Genomic DNA, 18,732 nt, shown 5'->3' with positions numbered 1-18,732 from the left:
GGGGAAGTGAAGATAAAGACAGCTGTGATTGGTTGATGTCAGACTGGATGGGGGATGTTTAATAATGCAGTTCAGAGATGAAAGCTAAAGTCACCGCTCTCTCTTTCTGTGTTTGAAGGTTTTATTCTGTCATGCCAAGCAAATGGGCCATGTGCAGTAGATATAAAACCAGCGATAGGATGTCGAAAAAGACCAGAAAATGGCTGTTATGCTGAAATTAAGACCTTTTCTTTTGGATATCAGACCCAAGAAAATTTGATTCTGAGGCTAACGTCACATTTTCAGTTCAAATGTAATGGTTATCATATTGTACAATGCCGGAGAGTAACGCTTAACACTGAGTCTAACACTGGCGTTTAAAACCGTCGTCCTAAAACAGGCAAAGACATGTGCACAAACCTACATTCCTCTTCCTCTGATTAAACATATTCATCACCTCTGCTGATGGGTGTAACCCTGGAGAGCATAGATGAGGAAATTAAGCTATGAACGAGGTATCAGCATTTTAGAATATGTTTCTATACCCTGACGAATCAAAACAACAACAATTTATATCTGAGACACAATATTTTATAGCGAACAGTGTCAAAGTGTCTAATGACTGCAATCATGTGCAATACTAAAAAACGGCTTGGAGTAAAATAGTCATTTTTATAAATTAGCCTGTGGTACAATCCTAACATATAAACTATCCAAGAGGACATAGATATAAATCTAATATGAATCTTGAGGATGTAATTGAGACAAGATCTGGATTATACAAAATTATCTTGAACAGAAGACTTTCATTACTGTTTAATTCTCTGGTTCTCATTCTCAGACATTGTGTAACATCCACATGTGCAAAACCGTTCCGACACAAACACACATATATTACATTTTACACAGCTGAGTTACTTAGCACACTGCATTCAAGGTAACAAACTTCAACACGTGCAAACAGGTACACTCACATTGCAAGAAGGCGAAAAGCACTCAGAAGCCATAGGCACTCACCATATGTGGCATCACATACTGCATATGCCTTGTTCTATAAAAGTCACACCCTGCACCTTCCGGATTCAAACGTCGCACTCAGTACTTCCCTGCGCGCCACGCCGTCTGCAGCCTCTAAAAGCTACCCTCTTTCTCATGCAAACCACGTGCTGCGTGGATCGGTCGACTGCTACGCTCACCATCTCCAAGTCAAACTGTGTGAGACAAATTCACTTTCTGTTTTTTCTTTTTTTTTCTGATGCTCTGTGAGGCAGTTGTTATGGTGATAGGATACAAAGACAGCTCTGACAGCCAAAGCACACACGAGTGGGAAGAGCATTGAGGTTGTGTGTGTGTGTGTCTGTGTGTGCGTCCTGCACAATGCCTCGGATACTGCCTTGAAGGGAATTGTGATGATTTGCCAACGATCAGCTGGGTCTGATGTGTGATTTATTGCATGTTGAAACATTTTGATAAGCGTTTGTAAAGATTTATCGGTTTTGGCAAAGGTCTCAATAAGCAACAAAATGTCCATAGAATCTTTAATAACAGTCAAATATGAAATTAACTAAATTTGCTTCAACTTATAAAAAATAGATCATTTAAAATCAAGTGGAAAAAAATACGTGCGGTGCCCCAGTCTGTCCTTCATTCATTGACATGCCAGATTCAATCATATATGAAAATGAATACTGTCCTGCATCGGCTGTCACCCTGTAATTAATGATCTCTGGATGTGGCTTTCTTTTGCTTTTTGTAATCCACAACAAACAGTCCCTAGCACTTTCCCTCGTGTATAATTTTTAAAGTTTTCATTTAGAGCAATCTGTTGTAGTTACCTCCAGAGACAACAAGATAGTTCACTTGTAAAGTGCATTAATCACACTGGTGCACTGACACGTGCACCATATGTCACCATGGGAATCTAAAGATGGAGGAGAGGAAGGTAACAAAGATGTGGTCTTTATCCCGGCATACTTATTTTGGCCAATAAAGGAGCAAAAATAGTTGATTTCCAATACAGCAATCCACTCTTCAGCTACTTAGGTACAGTTAGGTACAGTAAAGGGCAAAATGAAAGATAGCATCTTATCTCAGTGCAGCAGAGCAAGAAACATAAGCATTAATCAAATCAGAGAGTCTACGGATATTGACTAACTTTAATCCAAAAAAATATCCCGGAGATTCAGTTTGATTCTCCGCACAAGGTGTCCTCATCTGCTCGACCGGAAATTACTCCTCAACTACAGGGTTTATTTTGTCGTGTCTGCCTTTCATACCTTTAGGCTTTTTGTCTGTGTATTATTTTCAAGCTTTTGTGCTGCAACTGATGGACATTTCTAGCCAATTCCCTGAAAAAAGCCTCTTCTATGAATTTATTAGTAATAAAACCAATAATAAGTCTGCAAATTAATGCATTCACCACCACCGCCAATGTCCTGGTATTGAGTGGAAGCCTTGTTGTATTCTGCAGTCGTTTGGTGTAAAACCTGGATAAGGGCCCAGGACACACTCCCCCCTCTGTGCCACCTTCTCTTTAATTGGGACGTACTTCCTTAGTTTCCTTCCTCCTTTCATAGTTTGTTTTGCCACAGCTTCATGAAGGGGGATGTACTCACAATGTTCAGTAGCTAATGTGCATCCATGTGTTATCCATGCAGCACGTACTGTATGTGTGCCAAACACTTCCACTGCACTATATTCACACTTATTGCCACATGGCTACACAGTCCCCCCCCCCCGGCCCCGCACAGCTGGCTTACACTACGCCGTGCCATTGATGAGTAGTAATTAAAATGATCACCAACACAATGCCTATTTGGGCAGAGATCATCCTCTCTGACCCAATGTGAGCTGGCCCATGAAATACACACATGTTTGTAAAGAGCCCTGTTGCTGAGGCGGAGGGAGCCAGGGCAGTGGGTCATGGAAACGCTCTGGGGACATGTGATGCAAGTGTGGCCTGCACAGTTGGGATAGAGGACGTGGACGTGATGCTTGGCTCGACGTTGAAACAGGGTCCTGCTGTCAGCGCAAGCTGCGTAACAGATTCTGTGTCGCGAGGACGAGCACACGGGGTGCGTTCAAAGATATTCATCATGGCTCAGTGCCTCGGCCTCTGTGTAGACTCGTATCTGCAGTTCGTAGGGAGGAGTTCAAGCCATGGATGTATGACGAGCAATAACTACACTGTTGGAGATTTCAGATTTTAAAATGAAGATGAAATCACCTGGATCTTAATATCTTTGTCATTGTAGGGGTCATAGAGTAAGATTAGTGGCGTTTCCTTTAGAAAATAACTCTGGATTCTGCTATTTCTGCATTTTACAACTTGGAACTGAATTCTGGTTTCGATATACAATGTGTCTTACTGTTTGATTTAGTAAATCTGTGCAATAAAGGAACATTTAATTATCCTTCTTACACACATTTTCATGCCTGTTTTAACAGGCTACTTTAAACACCTTCATGGTATCAATACAAGAACAGCGACCGAAGGCATAACCGCAAACTGTGACAATTTACTCCTGATCTCATGAGTCGTTTGAGCAGTGTTAAGTCTAACCTGTGCCGGCCAACTCTTAGCAGCTCTTCATGGTATCAATACAAGAACAGCGACCGAAGGCATAACCGCAAACTGTGACAATTTACTCCTGATCGAGTCCAGTCGTTTGAGCAGTGTTAAGTCTAACCTGTGCCGGCCAACTCTTAGCAGCTCTTCATGGTATCAATACAAGAACAGCGACCGAAGGCATAACCGCAAACTGTGACAATTTACTCCTGATCTCATGAGTCGTTTGAGCAGTGTTAAGTCTAACCTGTGCCAACTCTGTGCCAACTCTTAGCAGCTCTCTCTGAGCGCAGCAGCATGGTATCTTTATTACATTACATTATTATTATTATTATTATTATTATTATTATTATTGGAATCGAACCACCAACCTTGTACTTCCCAGCACACCTTCTCTAACCCCTGCGCCACGACGACCCCTCTCAGACAGACTGGAATGATACGTTTTTAGCTCTGCATAACTCCTTGTACTCCTCTTAATGAGCTACCGTTTGGGCAGCGCGGACTAGCCTTTTCCACCCGCCCTACTGGCAGCGCCGACAGGGGGCTTTGTCCAGCATTGTTCCTTACATCAGAACAATGAGCTCTTACTTCCTTGCCAACCAATTAGTGCAACAAAAAGAAAGACATCGACGCAAACAACAACACTACAAATTAAAATTGCAGATATGTGTTAATAACAACACAAAGACAGACACACACACAACTCTATGAAAAGCGGTGTATTCATTGGGGTTGTCACAATGATACTCTCTGGGCTCCATTTTCATGTTGTCACAGTGTCACAACAGCAGACTGGTATTTTCCTTGTTAGAGTTTTGTATATTAAGTAAATACTTGTGCTTATCTGCACATAAAACATTTAATCCGTCCGTGAAAAATCGCAGATCTGCTCCAACTTATCTCAGCACTAACAATTCACCAGGCCGTTCGTTCCTGCCCGTCCCGTCCTTGTGCCCCCGGCCAGAACAGAACAGAATAACCTGGGCAACAGCTATGTGGCCAATCCTCTTTTTAAAGAGTCCAGCCAAAGGGTTGCCTCGTGTTTCAAGGGGATGAAAGTATCAAACGTGATTAGAGATAGCTCGCTACTCCCCAACGCACTAAGCAGGCTTCACTTGACTGCATCTACACTGAGCCGTAGGGCTCATGCGGAGTAAGCTGTGTGTTGAGATCATGTCATTTAAAATGGATTGCATTGAGAAGAGGCTGGATGACAAGTGCACACCATCAGGTGCACCTGCTTGAAACGCAGGCAATGATAAGTGCGAGGAACGGGATGAGAAAGAACGACGCATCTATATGAAACACGCTACGAGCACACAGACAGCGAGAGAGAGCTTATGATACTGCATTGATTTCAGAAGTTTCTTTTTGTATTATCATACATTTTTTACTCTGTGTGTAGATTTTTCGTTTCTATTTCAGCGTCAACAGCTGACGTTTGAGTGCAGTTTACGTTACAAGCCATAAAGGGTTCCACCGGAGATATTCAGAGGTGTCAAAAGTATTCACATTCATTACTCAAATAGAAGTACAGATACTAGGGTTTAAAAAGACTCCTATAGAAGTTGAAGTATCGACTCAAGCTTTTTACTTAAGTAAAAGTATAAAAGTACTGGTTTCAAAACTACTTAAAGTATAAAAGTAAAAGTAATGTAAGAAATTCCATTAAGGACAAACTCTTAATCCGTAACCTCGCTCACACAACACGTCAGTCCGTTACAATGTTATCAGAAGGTGCCTGCAGATCATGTGACCTGCCGTTGGGATGGTGGAAACAACAACAACAACAACAACAAACGTATCTGACTTAAACAGATAAAACCACAACCCATTCGGTCGGTTATCAAAATAACCAGAATGTTCAGGCTTCATGAGCAAATACAGAATCCCTTTGTGTTCATTTCCAAAGCCGCATCAAGACACACATCACTTTATTTAATACGCTGCACTACTTGCAAGTCGCTGAGTTGTGCCAGACTCTCAATAAAGTTAGAAAAAACATTTAGGACAAATCTGCGTGAGGAAGAGGAGGAGGGTCCATGTCGCTAAATACCAACTTTCCAAAGACCACTTTATATTCTCATCCAAACACAATCACATTCACTGTCCGCATAGCGCCATGTATCTAGATGGGTTTTTGTGTTTGTGTGTTTTTGAACTACGACAAGCTGGAAGTAACAAGGCTGTTTTTAAAATGTAAGAAGTAGAAAGTAGATATTTGCGTGAAAATGTAAGGAGTAGAAGTAAAAAGTCGTCTGAAAAATAAATACTTTAGTAAAGTATAGATACCCAAAATTTCTACTTAAGTACAGTAACGAAGTATTTGTACTTTGTTACTTGACACCTCTGGAGATATTACAGTAGCACTCAATTGTTGTTTGTATGCATGGCTCTGAGTGTTACTAAGCAGGTGGAATGCATGCTGTCATCAGAACCAAATAGACCAGAGAAAGAAAGAGCTGAATCAGGTACCGTCATGTGCTTTCAGGCACAAACTGACACCAGGACGCAGGCAGGCGGGCTGCAGGGGAACAGAGCCAAAGGATTGAAACACAACTAAACAGGCCGAGAGAAAACCGGAGCTAAGCCTGCTGCTGAGAAGAAATGTGAAAAAATCCTCCCTAATTGAACCTTGCTAATAAAGCATTCAGTTGAAATCAAAAGTTGAAACTTGCTTACTTGCTTAGTGTGTGTTTATTTTGGTTTCACTACAGTCTAACCTTTTCTTGTCATCTTTGCCGTTATATAATGTTTTATTTATTTTTCTCTTCAAAGAAGCAAAAAACACAATATAATCTGGAAGCATTGTCATTATTGTTTTGTAATATATATATATATATATATATTTGAACCCTGATAGGAAATGTAACAAAAATAACCTTGTTCAATGGCAATTAAGTATTATATTTAACACAATGTAATGGTAATTTGCTGACTTGCAGCTTTAAAGAGAATGTTACACTTTATCATTTTACTGAATTCTAGCAATAAAGGTGGTTCTTCAGGATTTTACGTCTTCAACAAAATGAAGTGATTGATTGGCTGCAAACAAGCTCATAGGCCACAGAGAGAGAGAGCGGAATCGGGCGGCCAGCAGGCTTCAGGCTGACGCAGGGATCTGTGGGTAGAATGTATATTCAGCCAGACATTTATTAGACTCCATTGTACTTTATGCCACAGGCATCCCGCTCTACAGTCAACTATTCATACTGCCTGACCTAGAATAAGAGTCTTCTGGGAGTGGGATGTAGCAAGAACCATACAATGTGTTGTTTCTCCATTGTGAAATGAACTTGTGCGACGAGGCGCAGCATCATCAAGACCAACCGGCAGGTTCAGTTCCAGTTCAATTCAATATATGGATGCAAAATGCCGTAATACATTGTGTGGATGATGTTTAGTTGGCTGCATTTTCATATCCGAGGTCTGGTGGAGGGTCTGAGGGCTGTGTTATGGGCTGGAGGTTCTACATGGCCTGGGTTTAGAGTGTACTGAAATCAATGCAATCAATTCCTTCTTCTAAACATGAGAAACTCAAAGTGCGTTGTGACGAAGTACAACACATTAGAGGACAGAGCTGTAATTTCAAGTTAATTGCACACATGCTAGACAAGCAGTCGCCCAGTAGACAACAGGACAGGCGTAATGTCAGTAAGACTGTCCCCCTACGAGCCACAGCCAAAACAAATTTACAAAAACTACACCAAAGCGCAGTGCGTCGTTTTACACAATCTGGATTTGTAAGTAACAAAGTCACAACACAACATCAATTGTATGTAAAACTGAAAAACCTTTTATATCAATGATACACACACACACACACACACACATACACACACACACACACACACACACACACACACACACACACACACACACACACACACACATTTGCCTTACTTACTCAGAGACCCAAAAGAAAAACAACAACAAGATCTCACACTGGCAAAAATTGCCCAATCCTCTGACACACACGGAGTAGCAGGATCACACACACACCCATGCACAAATAGACACAGTGATCCAAGCCTGCGGTTTTCAACTGAACCAGTGCAGAAAGAAACATTAGCATTCTGTCAAGGTAACAGACAAGACTGCAGCAGCTATGCACACAGCCAACATGCAGCAGAGCATAACAACGGAACTAAAGCCAGCGAGAGAAGGAGAGTGAGCGCAGGTAGACAGGGATGAGGTGGGGGATCTTTTGGAACAATTGGAAGTAGAAAGTACGGAAAACATAAAGACAGGGGAGGATAAAGATACGTTAAAACCAGAAACAATGATACATCAAGTTAAAGAGATGATGAGAGCAATTGGGGTACCTTACTATTGAGTCTGGCCTTCCTCATTTGTTTATTTTTTCTTTCTCTTCTTTCGGCCGCTTGTCTTTTCCCCAGATTGGATCCCATCTCTCACGCACACAGACGCGCTCCCCGTCACTCATGCACTCTCTGTAGGTCAGCTAAAGCCCCAATGCCAAAACATCGTCCACATGGCCATATCCAGTCCCCTTTCCTCCTTGTCTCCTCTCCTCTTGCTCTCTCCTTCTCCACTACCTCTCCTAGTGTCAAAGTAGCACACGCACACACACGCAAACTCACAGAAACACTCGCCCAGCACAGACGCACACAACGACTCGTGTGCATACACAGGCGGAGAGATGGTAAGGGGTTGATTCTGAAGGATTGCTGGAGAGAATAGGGAGGGCGGGGGGAGGGAGAGAGTCAGTGGAGAGGGAGGGAAACTAGAGGGAGGGGAGAGAGGGGAAACAGTAAATGAGAGGAAAAGTAGGGTGTGCAAGCAAGGAAAGGAAGTGTGAAAGTAAATACAGAAAACAAGACTAACACCAGAGTGCGGCGCAATCCCTGTTATTGTAGTCCAAAGTGTTTAATGATAGTGGAAACTCCTTGGCTATTAACTAATGCTCTCGTTTATGAACCACAAATTTTCCTGAAATGAAATAATGTACAATTGTTGGTATTATGATGTTTTTTTTTGACAAATCTCCCAGACAGTATGTACAGTTCATGTGCACACACACTTGTGAATTCACACTTCAACCACTCAAAAACAGACACAAACAGTATCTCAAATAGGAATCATTATCAACAATTTAATCATACAACTGGGAAAATATTCTTGCATGTTTGTTTGATTATGATTGATTGTGCCTGTGAGTGTGTGTGTGCGTGTGCATGTGTGTAGGTGCAAACAAGTGCATTTTGTTTGTCTATCTACCGAGATATGTCACTCCCTTTTTGACACTACTATATTTCCCTTCCTGTTAAGGGATTATCCATAAGCAAAGCCTTGTGAAAGAGGGTTTTTGACGCTCCAATGCATCGTGTGCAATGCATGCAGCTGTGTGTTTGTATGTATGTATGTGTATCTGCATGTGCATGGTGTGCATCTGTATATGTCAATTTTGGTATTGGTAATGCTGTTGTTGCCATATCACTGCAGTTATGGTGGGTTTAAGCTCTCACAACAATACCTACCTACAAAGAGCTCCATTCTCTGTGTGGTTTTATTGTAATTTGAAAATAATGCAGGAATTCCCATTGATAAAGACAATAAGCTGCTTTCAGCAAATACAAAGCCTCAGTTTAGGAAGAATAGCATCACTGTGCAATGGGTTTCATGGGGTAGACTTTTGTGAATTATCCTTACACATATACACTCTCACACTATAATGTGCATATTGGTTTAGCTTGTGAATCTATTATTTACCCAAAAGTTTAAAACAATTTATATTATAAAAGGTTACAATTTATCTACTGCCTCATGATAAGAGCACATTTGAAATGCCCTCAATCTAGCAATGTGCTCTGTAGAGCTGTGACCACATTACCAACCAGTGCATTACTAAATGTACTGTCCACTACTGTACACGCCTCTTCAGTTTCTCCCAACCCACCACTTGCCTGGCCATCTCTCCCACTATATTCCCCAAGGCTTTCATTCATAAATGCCTATAGAGCGTGTCTAGTTTCCTATCCATCCAATAATCCGATCTTCCACCCGTATAGTATTCATCCTTTCTGCTGCCAATTAGATACAACAGACCAATTTGCTTTTAACTGCAAGAGATATTTTTTATCAGACCACTCATTAGTTCTACGTTCATCATGGATTAGACAGCAAGATGTAGGTGATTTCAATCTAAAACACTGTGAAAAGTGGATGAAAGATAGACATAGATCTAAAATAATTCCCTTTGATATGTGCAATATTAAAGAACATGGGATTGTAAATTGTTGACACACTGACGGCGTCACACAGTTCGAGTGAAATGTAAGTGCTGGAATATAGATGCAGGACGGCATGACAGTGAAGACAATGTTAATGGGAAAATTCAAGTGTAAAACCTAGTCAAGTCATTAAGGCAGTTTGCGTAAATTACTGTAATAAAATAAGGGGATTGTGAAATTTCTGCCACTGGAAGCTCTTTTTCCAACTGCAAAATTACCAGCCATTCTGGTTTATCACATGGCCGACCGCCGCCCCAAAACAGCAACACATATGCGCTTTTCTCTTTATTTCATTCTTTGCAGCCACCCTGGCTAACCAGGTCAGTGAACTGGTCGGGTCGAATGTGAAGGAGAAAAGGAAATCCTATCAATTATGGCCTCATTTCAAACTTTAGCCTGCGGCTAATGAGCTCCAAACCAACCAAAAGTGGGCTAATGCTTGACCTTTGACTAACAGGGAAACTTGCTGCAGGATGAATAGTGAAATTGAGTGTTACAGCTGCAAGAGTCTCCCGTAAAAGGGTTTCGCTCTTTACCCCTGAAAGTGTTATTGCAAAAAAACACATGTCCCATTTAGAAAAAAGAGGGGCAGACGTCAAATTTTTGTTAATGGGCAAAACGACTTTCTTAAAGCTCATCCTCACTAAGAGAATACTTTTTTTTAGATGTGTGTTAGATACCTAAATTTATCGTTGGCAAATTACAATACAACTGATGCTATGAATAGAAACTGCATTAGATACCTATACTCCATTATTCAATGTCATAGTATTTTAAAAAGGAAACTTTTCATACATTTCCATTTATTAAAGATATGTTAGGCATGTATAATTGAATAGCGGTTGGCTCTGACATTTTGCTAACGTCAATATTACCATAAACTTAAATAGTTTTAAAAGTTGAGCTGCATTCATTGTCCTTCTTCATTACTTTCCCAAGTATTTTATGAAGTTACTTTTTTCAATAACATGGCTGTCCAGCTGATTGCTCATTGCTTATACGTATATAAGTTCCTCATCGACTGGACAGTCCAACAGATCAACCACAGCAAACCTTTTCTTTACGAAGGATTTGTTGGATTTGTCGTATGTACTTTTTCACAGCAACGTAGCAAAGTAGCAGACGGCCGCAGCTCGCATGTATGAGAGGATGACTTTCATGCATGTCATGTAGTGTCACTCAAAGGAAGTACAGGGCAGAAAACACTTATCGCCCGTGGACACACAGAACGAAGTTGCAAAAACGTCTACTTCCCAAAACGGAATGTTGACAAGTGTCTACAAAAGGAATTGGACCGCGATAGATAACATGTAGGACACATTTCTGCAGAAAATGACAAACTATTTGTTCATTGAACACGGAACAGTATTTTTTGCTACATCCTGGATGAACTAGTTGTTCTGATTTGATGTAATCTTGTTTGTCGTTTAATGAAGTTCAAAGGAACTAAGAAACATAAAAGCTGTAGACTGCTGAGTGGCAGACAACAATGTAGCAACAACTGTTTTATCAAGAAATATATATAGTCTATTTCCCAAAACTATTAAATTAAATGATAAAACTATGACACTATTACACTATGATGACAAGGATGTTGTGGTACAGACATCCAGAGTTCACTCCAAAGGCAAAACAGCCACTCAACGGTTTTCACTGGCATCAGTCTACTAAGAAGATGAGCTCTCCTGACAGCATCCTTCCCACAGAAGAGGCAATACAAGCTTACTCAGTGGTCTTAGTGGAATTGCATTCATCTGATTACTATAGGATGTAGCATGTTTCAACAGAATTTGAATAAATCTTAATATTCTGAAAAACTAAAAACATCTTTCTGTAAAGTTGAGCTGAAATTGGAAAATAGTCTTATGACAATCAGTAGGATAAAAAGAAAGAGAAATGCATGAATGATCAAACTGCAGTTTGATGATTTGTAAGAAACATTTGCTCTCTCTCTTCTTTCTCTCCCTTATCCAACACACAAAACACACAATTGACACTGTTAATTCTCTCCGGTGTAAATCTCCTGCGCCCCCTGATGGTGTTCCATGGACATCCATTCAACTCTCTCCGCTGTCTGTTCCAGTTATAACACCCACACGTACAAACAAGCGCACAGACCACAACACACACACACACACACACACACACACACACAAACACACACACACACACACACACACACACACACACTACCGCACACACAAAACCGTGATGGGTTGTTTGCAGAATACAAATCTCTAGCTCATTTTTTCCGACCTGTCATTCTTAGCCCGTCAACTAGTCGACCCCCCTTCAGATGAGTCACCTGCCTTCACATTTACGCCCCCCCATTGGTGCATTTACTGTACAGGTACATTGCCCGGCCAATATTCCCACTTTACCAGATTGTGTTGATTGCTCAGTAGACCTACTATGTCTTTGTCTTGTTCTGCAGCTATGGATCTGTGTTTGTGACCAACAGCCAGCCCTCGAAAACCATTTGCCAGCTCTGCCTCTCTGGGTGCATTTAACAGGTTTTTATGTGCATATGTGCATGAGCCTGCCTATTAAGTATAAACAGATTATTTCAAACATGCCTTGCCTTCTGTATCTGTTACTACCGAGTTACTGATATACAAAACAGCAACAACCAAATGACTGTTTCATACAGTCTCAACGTGATCTAAATAGTACCAGTACCATCCAAAGGTTTGGGCATATTTTCTCATTCAATGAAAAAGTGTGTCTTTCGACTGGTACTGTGCACACCGTGTACACCACAGCGTTTGTTGAATGTCCAGTAAAGTGTTGCTCAAAAAGAGACAAAATATATATAAAACATATCCCGTGTCATGTTATGTTGCATTCTAGCTTGTATGGTTGTGTTCTGAAAGATATTACGTGTTTAACAAGGACAAATATAAGTGCTACCAACTGAGAATGTTAACAAAAGCTATTACACACAGCTTGTTTAAAGACAAGATGGAGATGATACACATAATTGCAACTAATTTAAACTACTTATTAACTACCACTTATTATTCACTATAATTTTCATGGCAACACAAAATAGACATTGTCAAGCAAGTTGTCCTTCATGCAAAGCTCTTAGAGCCTCGCGTGGCCTAGATAGAGATTCCAGATGAATGAACCAACAAACACACGGTCTACTTGCCAGTGATGGTCTTTTCTTTCCAAACATCGTATAGGAAATTGCAGCATAGAACTTAAACAGAGCCTCCCAGTACTTGCTGTAACCACTTTACCTCCTTTATATCCAAGCTGTGGCCAACGTTCTTTGTTCTGCATGTGTGCCCTTCACTCGCTTTGAAAGGTCGCACCAAGCATAAGCTGTTCAGATGCCCTGTTGACCGAGTGCACTTCTGTTTGGTCTTACCTTGGTATGGAGCTTGAACAGCTGCTTTTCATCCAGGTGAGTCTGGGTGTACACACGTCTTTTATAGCGGAACTGAAAAACAACAACACACATAAGAGGCCAGGCAGATTTAACCCTGTCCCTTTGTGCGTGCTTTGATTGCCTGACAAACAAAACGCTCCATAAAAAATACACTGCGAAACAAAATTGTGACTAAAACACATGGTAGAATTTGAAAATCCAACCTTCATCTCATCAGTAGCTATGACAACGGTGCAATGGATTATTTCACAGTTGAATCATATTTGTTGTTATAATACAACAAATAAGGAACATATACAATTCAAACTTTTCAAAAGACTGATGGTTATTTGTTTGTCTTTGCAGTCTACTTGTTCAATAGAAGGTTTCACCAAACACTAACATCTGTAACAACTATGTGTGTGTGTGTGTGTGTGTGTGTGTGTGCGTGTGTGTGTGTGCTACTGCATGCAAGCATCGGTGTGTCTGTGTATGTCGGTTTCTCTGTCGATGTGTGGTGTGATTCCTCAATGGAGCAGAGCGGTTTTGAGCAGCTAATCCAAAACCGTCATCACCTCCACACACAATAACATAGTTTTTAATAATAACAGTACCTCTCAATGCATCAGAGCTTTACAATAAACCGAGGATCAAAATGGAAAGTAAACCTTGCATGATGGACAAGCACGCAATTATCTCCAAAAAATGACAAACCATTGCAGAAAACACATTGCTATTGAGCGTATCTTTGCTGCTAGATTAGACTGACTCTTCATGAAAGAAGAAGCACACAGGACATGTTCATTCCCACACCATCATGCCTTGTGAACATGCATGTTTGTGATTGGGACGCACATGTCTTGAAAATGACTTAAGCGGATACTATACAATAACTACAGCATGTAAGGTGCAACAGGTATCGTGTGTTCCGTGTATGTGAAGAAAAATACATGAAAAAAGTAGTGTGCCTCAAAGGTAAAAAGCTGTTACACACTGTGGGCTGCATGTGTCCTGGCCTCGCTGTTATATAGTGTTCAGCACTACATTATTGATATACTTCTTCCAGGGCTGGACAACTAACTGGACAAGGACGTCAATTATTGTCTAGTATTATTATCACACAATGCCATTATTGCCAATTATTAGGCACTCTGAGTACTACTGCGTTATTGACTAAAGCTCATAACCATGTTTGCTAAGATGCTGGTGTCTCTTGCTCTCTCCTGCCAACACAGCTTGAAGCCTGACACACACACACACACACACACATGATCCACACCTACCTCCAGGTAAGGTATGGGAGCGAGGGATGGGAAAGGGTATTCCCTTAGCTGTCTCTCCTCGTCAAGAAACTTGCCAGCCTTGCCGTTGTAGGCCGGCTGGAACAGGCCGTAGTTGAGCACATCCTTCAGGCTCTGGTTGAGCGTGCACAGGATTCGCTGCTTGGACTGCCAGATCGGAGGATCCACATTAAATTTCATACATTTCTGCGGACAAGAGTGAAAGAAGGTAAGATGTTAAGTGCTGCGTCTTTCTGACTATCACGTATTGCATGTGTTGCGATAAACAGAGAGATTGAAGAGTGATATTTTATTTTATCACACAAATATTATGTTACGGTGTTGAAAGAGGTGCTACAAAAAATTAATCCAAAATCTTGCATTACAGAGAAGTGCATTAAACTTCCAAAGTCATGCCCGGGGAGAAGCCCTTTATTATAATAAGCAATTCACATAGGTAAGGCAGTATTTCAACATTATCCATTAGTTCTCACAAAAGGTCATCCTAAAAGCCAGCGGTAGTCAGAAAACTAAAGTAAACAAAACATTAATATAAAGCAAAAGCTCTTACAGAACCACTCATCTGACGCCCATATTGCAGCAGAATACATTTGATTCGAAATGTGAGTGTGCAATATTCATGCTCTAAAAAACTAAGCGGGGAAATGTGACTGCTGCAAAAAGAGCTGCAGTAGGTTTGTCATCAGTCACAAATGAAACATCTCAGGTACCGTAAGGGTGCCTGTGGGACAAAGAGCACCGATTTGGTTAAATTCTGTGATCTAATAAGAAAATGTGTTCACATTACATCGATTAAGAGATAACCTTTGTACCACTCTCTTTTAAATTTTGCAGTTACAAAAAATTGATAGAGTTTGGTTAACTGTTAATTGAACTGCACATATTTGTAATACAAGTCCAGAGTGTTAAGCACAATGGTTATTGGGTGCAGGCAAAGCACTTCCCTCTATCTACCACATTGTGGAGCCGGAGAGAGAGAGAGAGAGAGAGAGAGAGAGAGAGAGAGAGAGAGAGAGAGAGAGAGAGAGAGAGAGAGAGAGAGAGAGAGAGAGCGTGCAAAACACACAAGTAATAAATCGATCACTGCCGCCTGCAATATTGATTTGCCACTTCAACTCTATTCTGTTCAGCATCGCCGTGTTTCTGACTCATTGTACATTCTGGCTCAAAATTCCCAGGTGTTGACTGTAGGAAAAGCATCTTGCTTTAGGCTCATTGAATATTTTTAATGGTCTGATTTTGATGAATCGGGGTGAAATCAATCTACATCTTACTTAAAATGTTTAGAAGAATCTGTGTTTGCTCAAGAAAGCTACATTTACAGTGTGAAGTCAAACAAGGGTTTCCTTGATAAGAACCATATGATAAACTCGAAGGCAATGATAAACTGAGGTACCTTTGTGTGCGGTTGTGTCGATAACTTGTGATTGGTTGTCCGGTGATGGAGAAGCTTGTGTGATGGTGGCGGCACGGTGAATGGCTCGGTTGTTTGGTAAGTATTGTGATCCACACTCACGTCCCTGAATCGTTTTTCACAGGGCTTAAAACTGGAAACGACTTGCGTATTCTTTGGAACGGGTTGAGTGTGAAGAGGTATCGGGTCCATCGATGCACGGACGATCACGGGTGCTTTAAATATTGAGCGGGAGTTCTGTGTTTTGTGCATTTAACGTATTTAAACTGGGTCGACACCGCAGAAAGAAATAGCACTCGGCCGCTAATGTGAAAGAAAATAAATACTGGGGAAACTGGAGAAATTTAAGGAATTTTAGTTTAGCACGGAAAGCAACTTCACGTCCATAGACCTTTGTGCTGTACTTTAACGACAGCTACTTGAAAACCTGAGAAATAAAAGGCCCAGGGAGGTATTTCCCCACAACTATGAAAGCTACCATCAAATAAAAGTTTTGAAAAGGAAGGCTGCCTTTTTACTTGAGATAGGTTGTCTTTTTTCATGACAGTGCGAGACGATGGAGGGTTGCAGAGACTAAGGGCTTAAGATTAGGGAGGCCTCCTTAGCCTTAACAGGGAACTCTTACAATCTACTCGCAGCCACATAGCAATAAATAAACATCGACAAAAAAACCCCATCCTTAACCACAACTAACTCCTCCATAAAATAAATCTTCAACTTCAAAACAAAAGCCACTGTAACACCTATCAAGTCTTATTTTACAGGGTAGGGATTTGGGGATAGGTTAGACATAGAGTCGCTGGTATACGTCTTCATGAAATGGTCTATCGTATGAAAGCTGAGAGCGTGAAGCGTAATTTCAGATGTCACATTCACAATAACAGACAGGCGGACCTAAAAACCCCAAAAACATAATTCATCTGAAAAAAGCTTGTAACAGCTGCCACGGCATAGAAAAGGATTTTTCAATGAATTAATAAAAAAAAAGGAACCAAAATGAGGGCTTAGAACATTGTGATGGAAGGGGATGCCGGCCATTCCATGCACACTTATGTCTCATCAGTTGCTGATACCCTTTGTTTTAGGATTACACTGCTCAGCTTCTTTTATCTGTCATGATGTAGCGTTAAAGAAGAATAAAACACATTTTGATGCAATGTTTGCTGGAGAGGTTCCTTTTGGTTACATATTTCGTCATTTTATAATATATGTTTTAATTTTCTCTCTCAAAAAAAGCATGCTGCCATCCATCGCCTTATGTCTCCTTTCCTTCTCACCTGCGGGTAGTACACTGACACTGCTTTGGTAATCAATGAAGAATAGGCAGTAAAAATAACATTTAAGGGGTTTAAGACTGATTTCAGCTCCATTAAAAGAAACCAAGCTGATGTAATCACATTGCACGACTTCAATTGATTGTTTCAGCACTTAGGAGATCAAAGGCCCGATGCGTAAGACCTGGTACCCCTCTGCTCACGCCATCCTGTCCTCTGCCCTCCTGTCCTCTGTCCTCTTCTGGCTGATTTGTTGCAGCCAACACACAAGTTTACAACGAAAACAGAGATTTTACCCAATCGTGCACGCTGCGCTTGAGTGAACGTGGAAGCGGGGCCTGATTAACTAAGGTTTTTTGTTCACCATCTCAGGTCTGCTGATTTAGATCATTGCATATTCAAAACCAGCCAATCAAAGCTTAGTTGGGTACTGACTCAAATAGTTAAGACTTTAATTATTGTATTCAAGTCCTCTTTGCAGCTCCAATCCCCAATTTACCCCAAGTTAGATTGGATAAAGAGGAAGAGTTAGACTTGAAGACGTTTCATGATGAATACTGTCCAGTAATTGGGGAAATCAGCAAAAAGATGGGTGAACTGAGGTCCATCCAACGTGATCTCCAAAACCTGTTCGTAAAAATTTATACAAAAATCTTGAACATAGAAATTCGTAACAATACATAGGAACTTGCGGTGGTTAACCACGCCACCTGAGTGAACAACATTTTGGATTTTTTGAGGGGGTTAGGGTTAGTATTCTATTCTTACAAGTTAACATTGATTTCTCGTTAAAAATGCAATCATAACACGTTTATTTTACATCGTTGGACTTCACGTTGTTGGACTTCAAGTGTGTTTACGGGGTGCAGGTCCCCATTCACTTTGAATAGGGTGACGTCATCCGTGGCAGTCTGTATTTATTTAGTATGTATCACTACGAATTCATATCTTTTTCGTATACATTTTTACGAACATCAGGACCAAGACCTCACGCCACACAGTCTCTTCCGGTCGGCAGCCAGGCTCAGAGCCCAGGTCTCCCACTGACCGACTCTCACTTCCCTTCATAGTCCATTTTATTATTGTCCAATGCCATGCACCACCCGGCATGTCAAATTCATTGTATGTCTAACATACTTTGGAAATAAATGTTCCTGATTCCTGATGTGTGTCAAACCAAGAACATCCTGCGTCATCATTCTCATCTTCATCATCCCATTTCCATCATCCTCTCTCAGGTACCATGTTTGATCGCTTTTATAGAGGCCTAATCTTAACCCAAAGTGAAAAAATGTCACAGAAAGGGCCACGAAAAAAAATAGATCTTACATAAAAGGAGAATGAAGCCAATTTTGGGATGTTGCAATAATGTATTATAAAAAATGATTTCTCATTCGGAAGGCTGTACGATGTTAATCTTTTATCATATTACAGCGTGTGAATAAAATATGTTTGGAGTGTTGGTCGTACAAAACAAGACATTCAAAGGCAAGCTCGTTTTTTTACGTTGCAGCTCTAAATCATATGATGGACCACTTACACATTCATGCTTTTCTATGCTTA

The 18,732-nt window shown here is 40.8% G+C and overlaps 1 protein-coding gene and 1 long non-coding RNA gene across 4 annotated transcripts in view; one reads left to right on the top strand and one right to left on the bottom strand.

The window, feature by feature from the left end:
• Window positions 1-14,714, bottom strand: part of LOC120812444 (SH3 and multiple ankyrin repeat domains protein 3-like) — a 105,069-nt gene extending 90,355 nt beyond the window's left edge. The window contains exons 1-2 of one of the 3 annotated variants that reach the window (XM_040168384.2): window positions 14,464-14,714; window positions 13,181-13,252 (exon numbers count right to left, since the gene is read on the bottom strand). In XM_040168384.2, coding sequence (XP_040024318.2) covers window positions 13,181-13,252; window positions 14,464-14,661 — 270 coding nt within the window. In that variant the 5' untranslated portion in view covers window positions 14,662-14,714. Of the gene's footprint in view, window positions 1-7,875; window positions 8,194-13,180; window positions 13,253-14,463 lie in introns of those variants that run through there. The other 2 variants (XM_040168387.2, XM_040168392.2) reach the window with 2 other exon arrangements.
• The window catches only part of LOC144391119 (uncharacterized), an 84,180-nt gene that overhangs the window by 18,656 nt on the left and 46,792 nt on the right, over window positions 1-18,732 (top strand). The window lies entirely within an intron of this gene.

Source organism: Gasterosteus aculeatus, chromosome Y (assembly GCF_964276395.1).
Source record: "Gasterosteus aculeatus chromosome Y, fGasAcu3.hap1.1, whole genome shotgun sequence".
Lineage (NCBI taxonomy): Eukaryota > Metazoa > Chordata > Actinopteri > Perciformes > Gasterosteidae > Gasterosteus > Gasterosteus aculeatus.
Note: the sequence above shows the minus strand (reverse complement) of the source record. Positions and strands in the feature narration are given on the sequence as shown.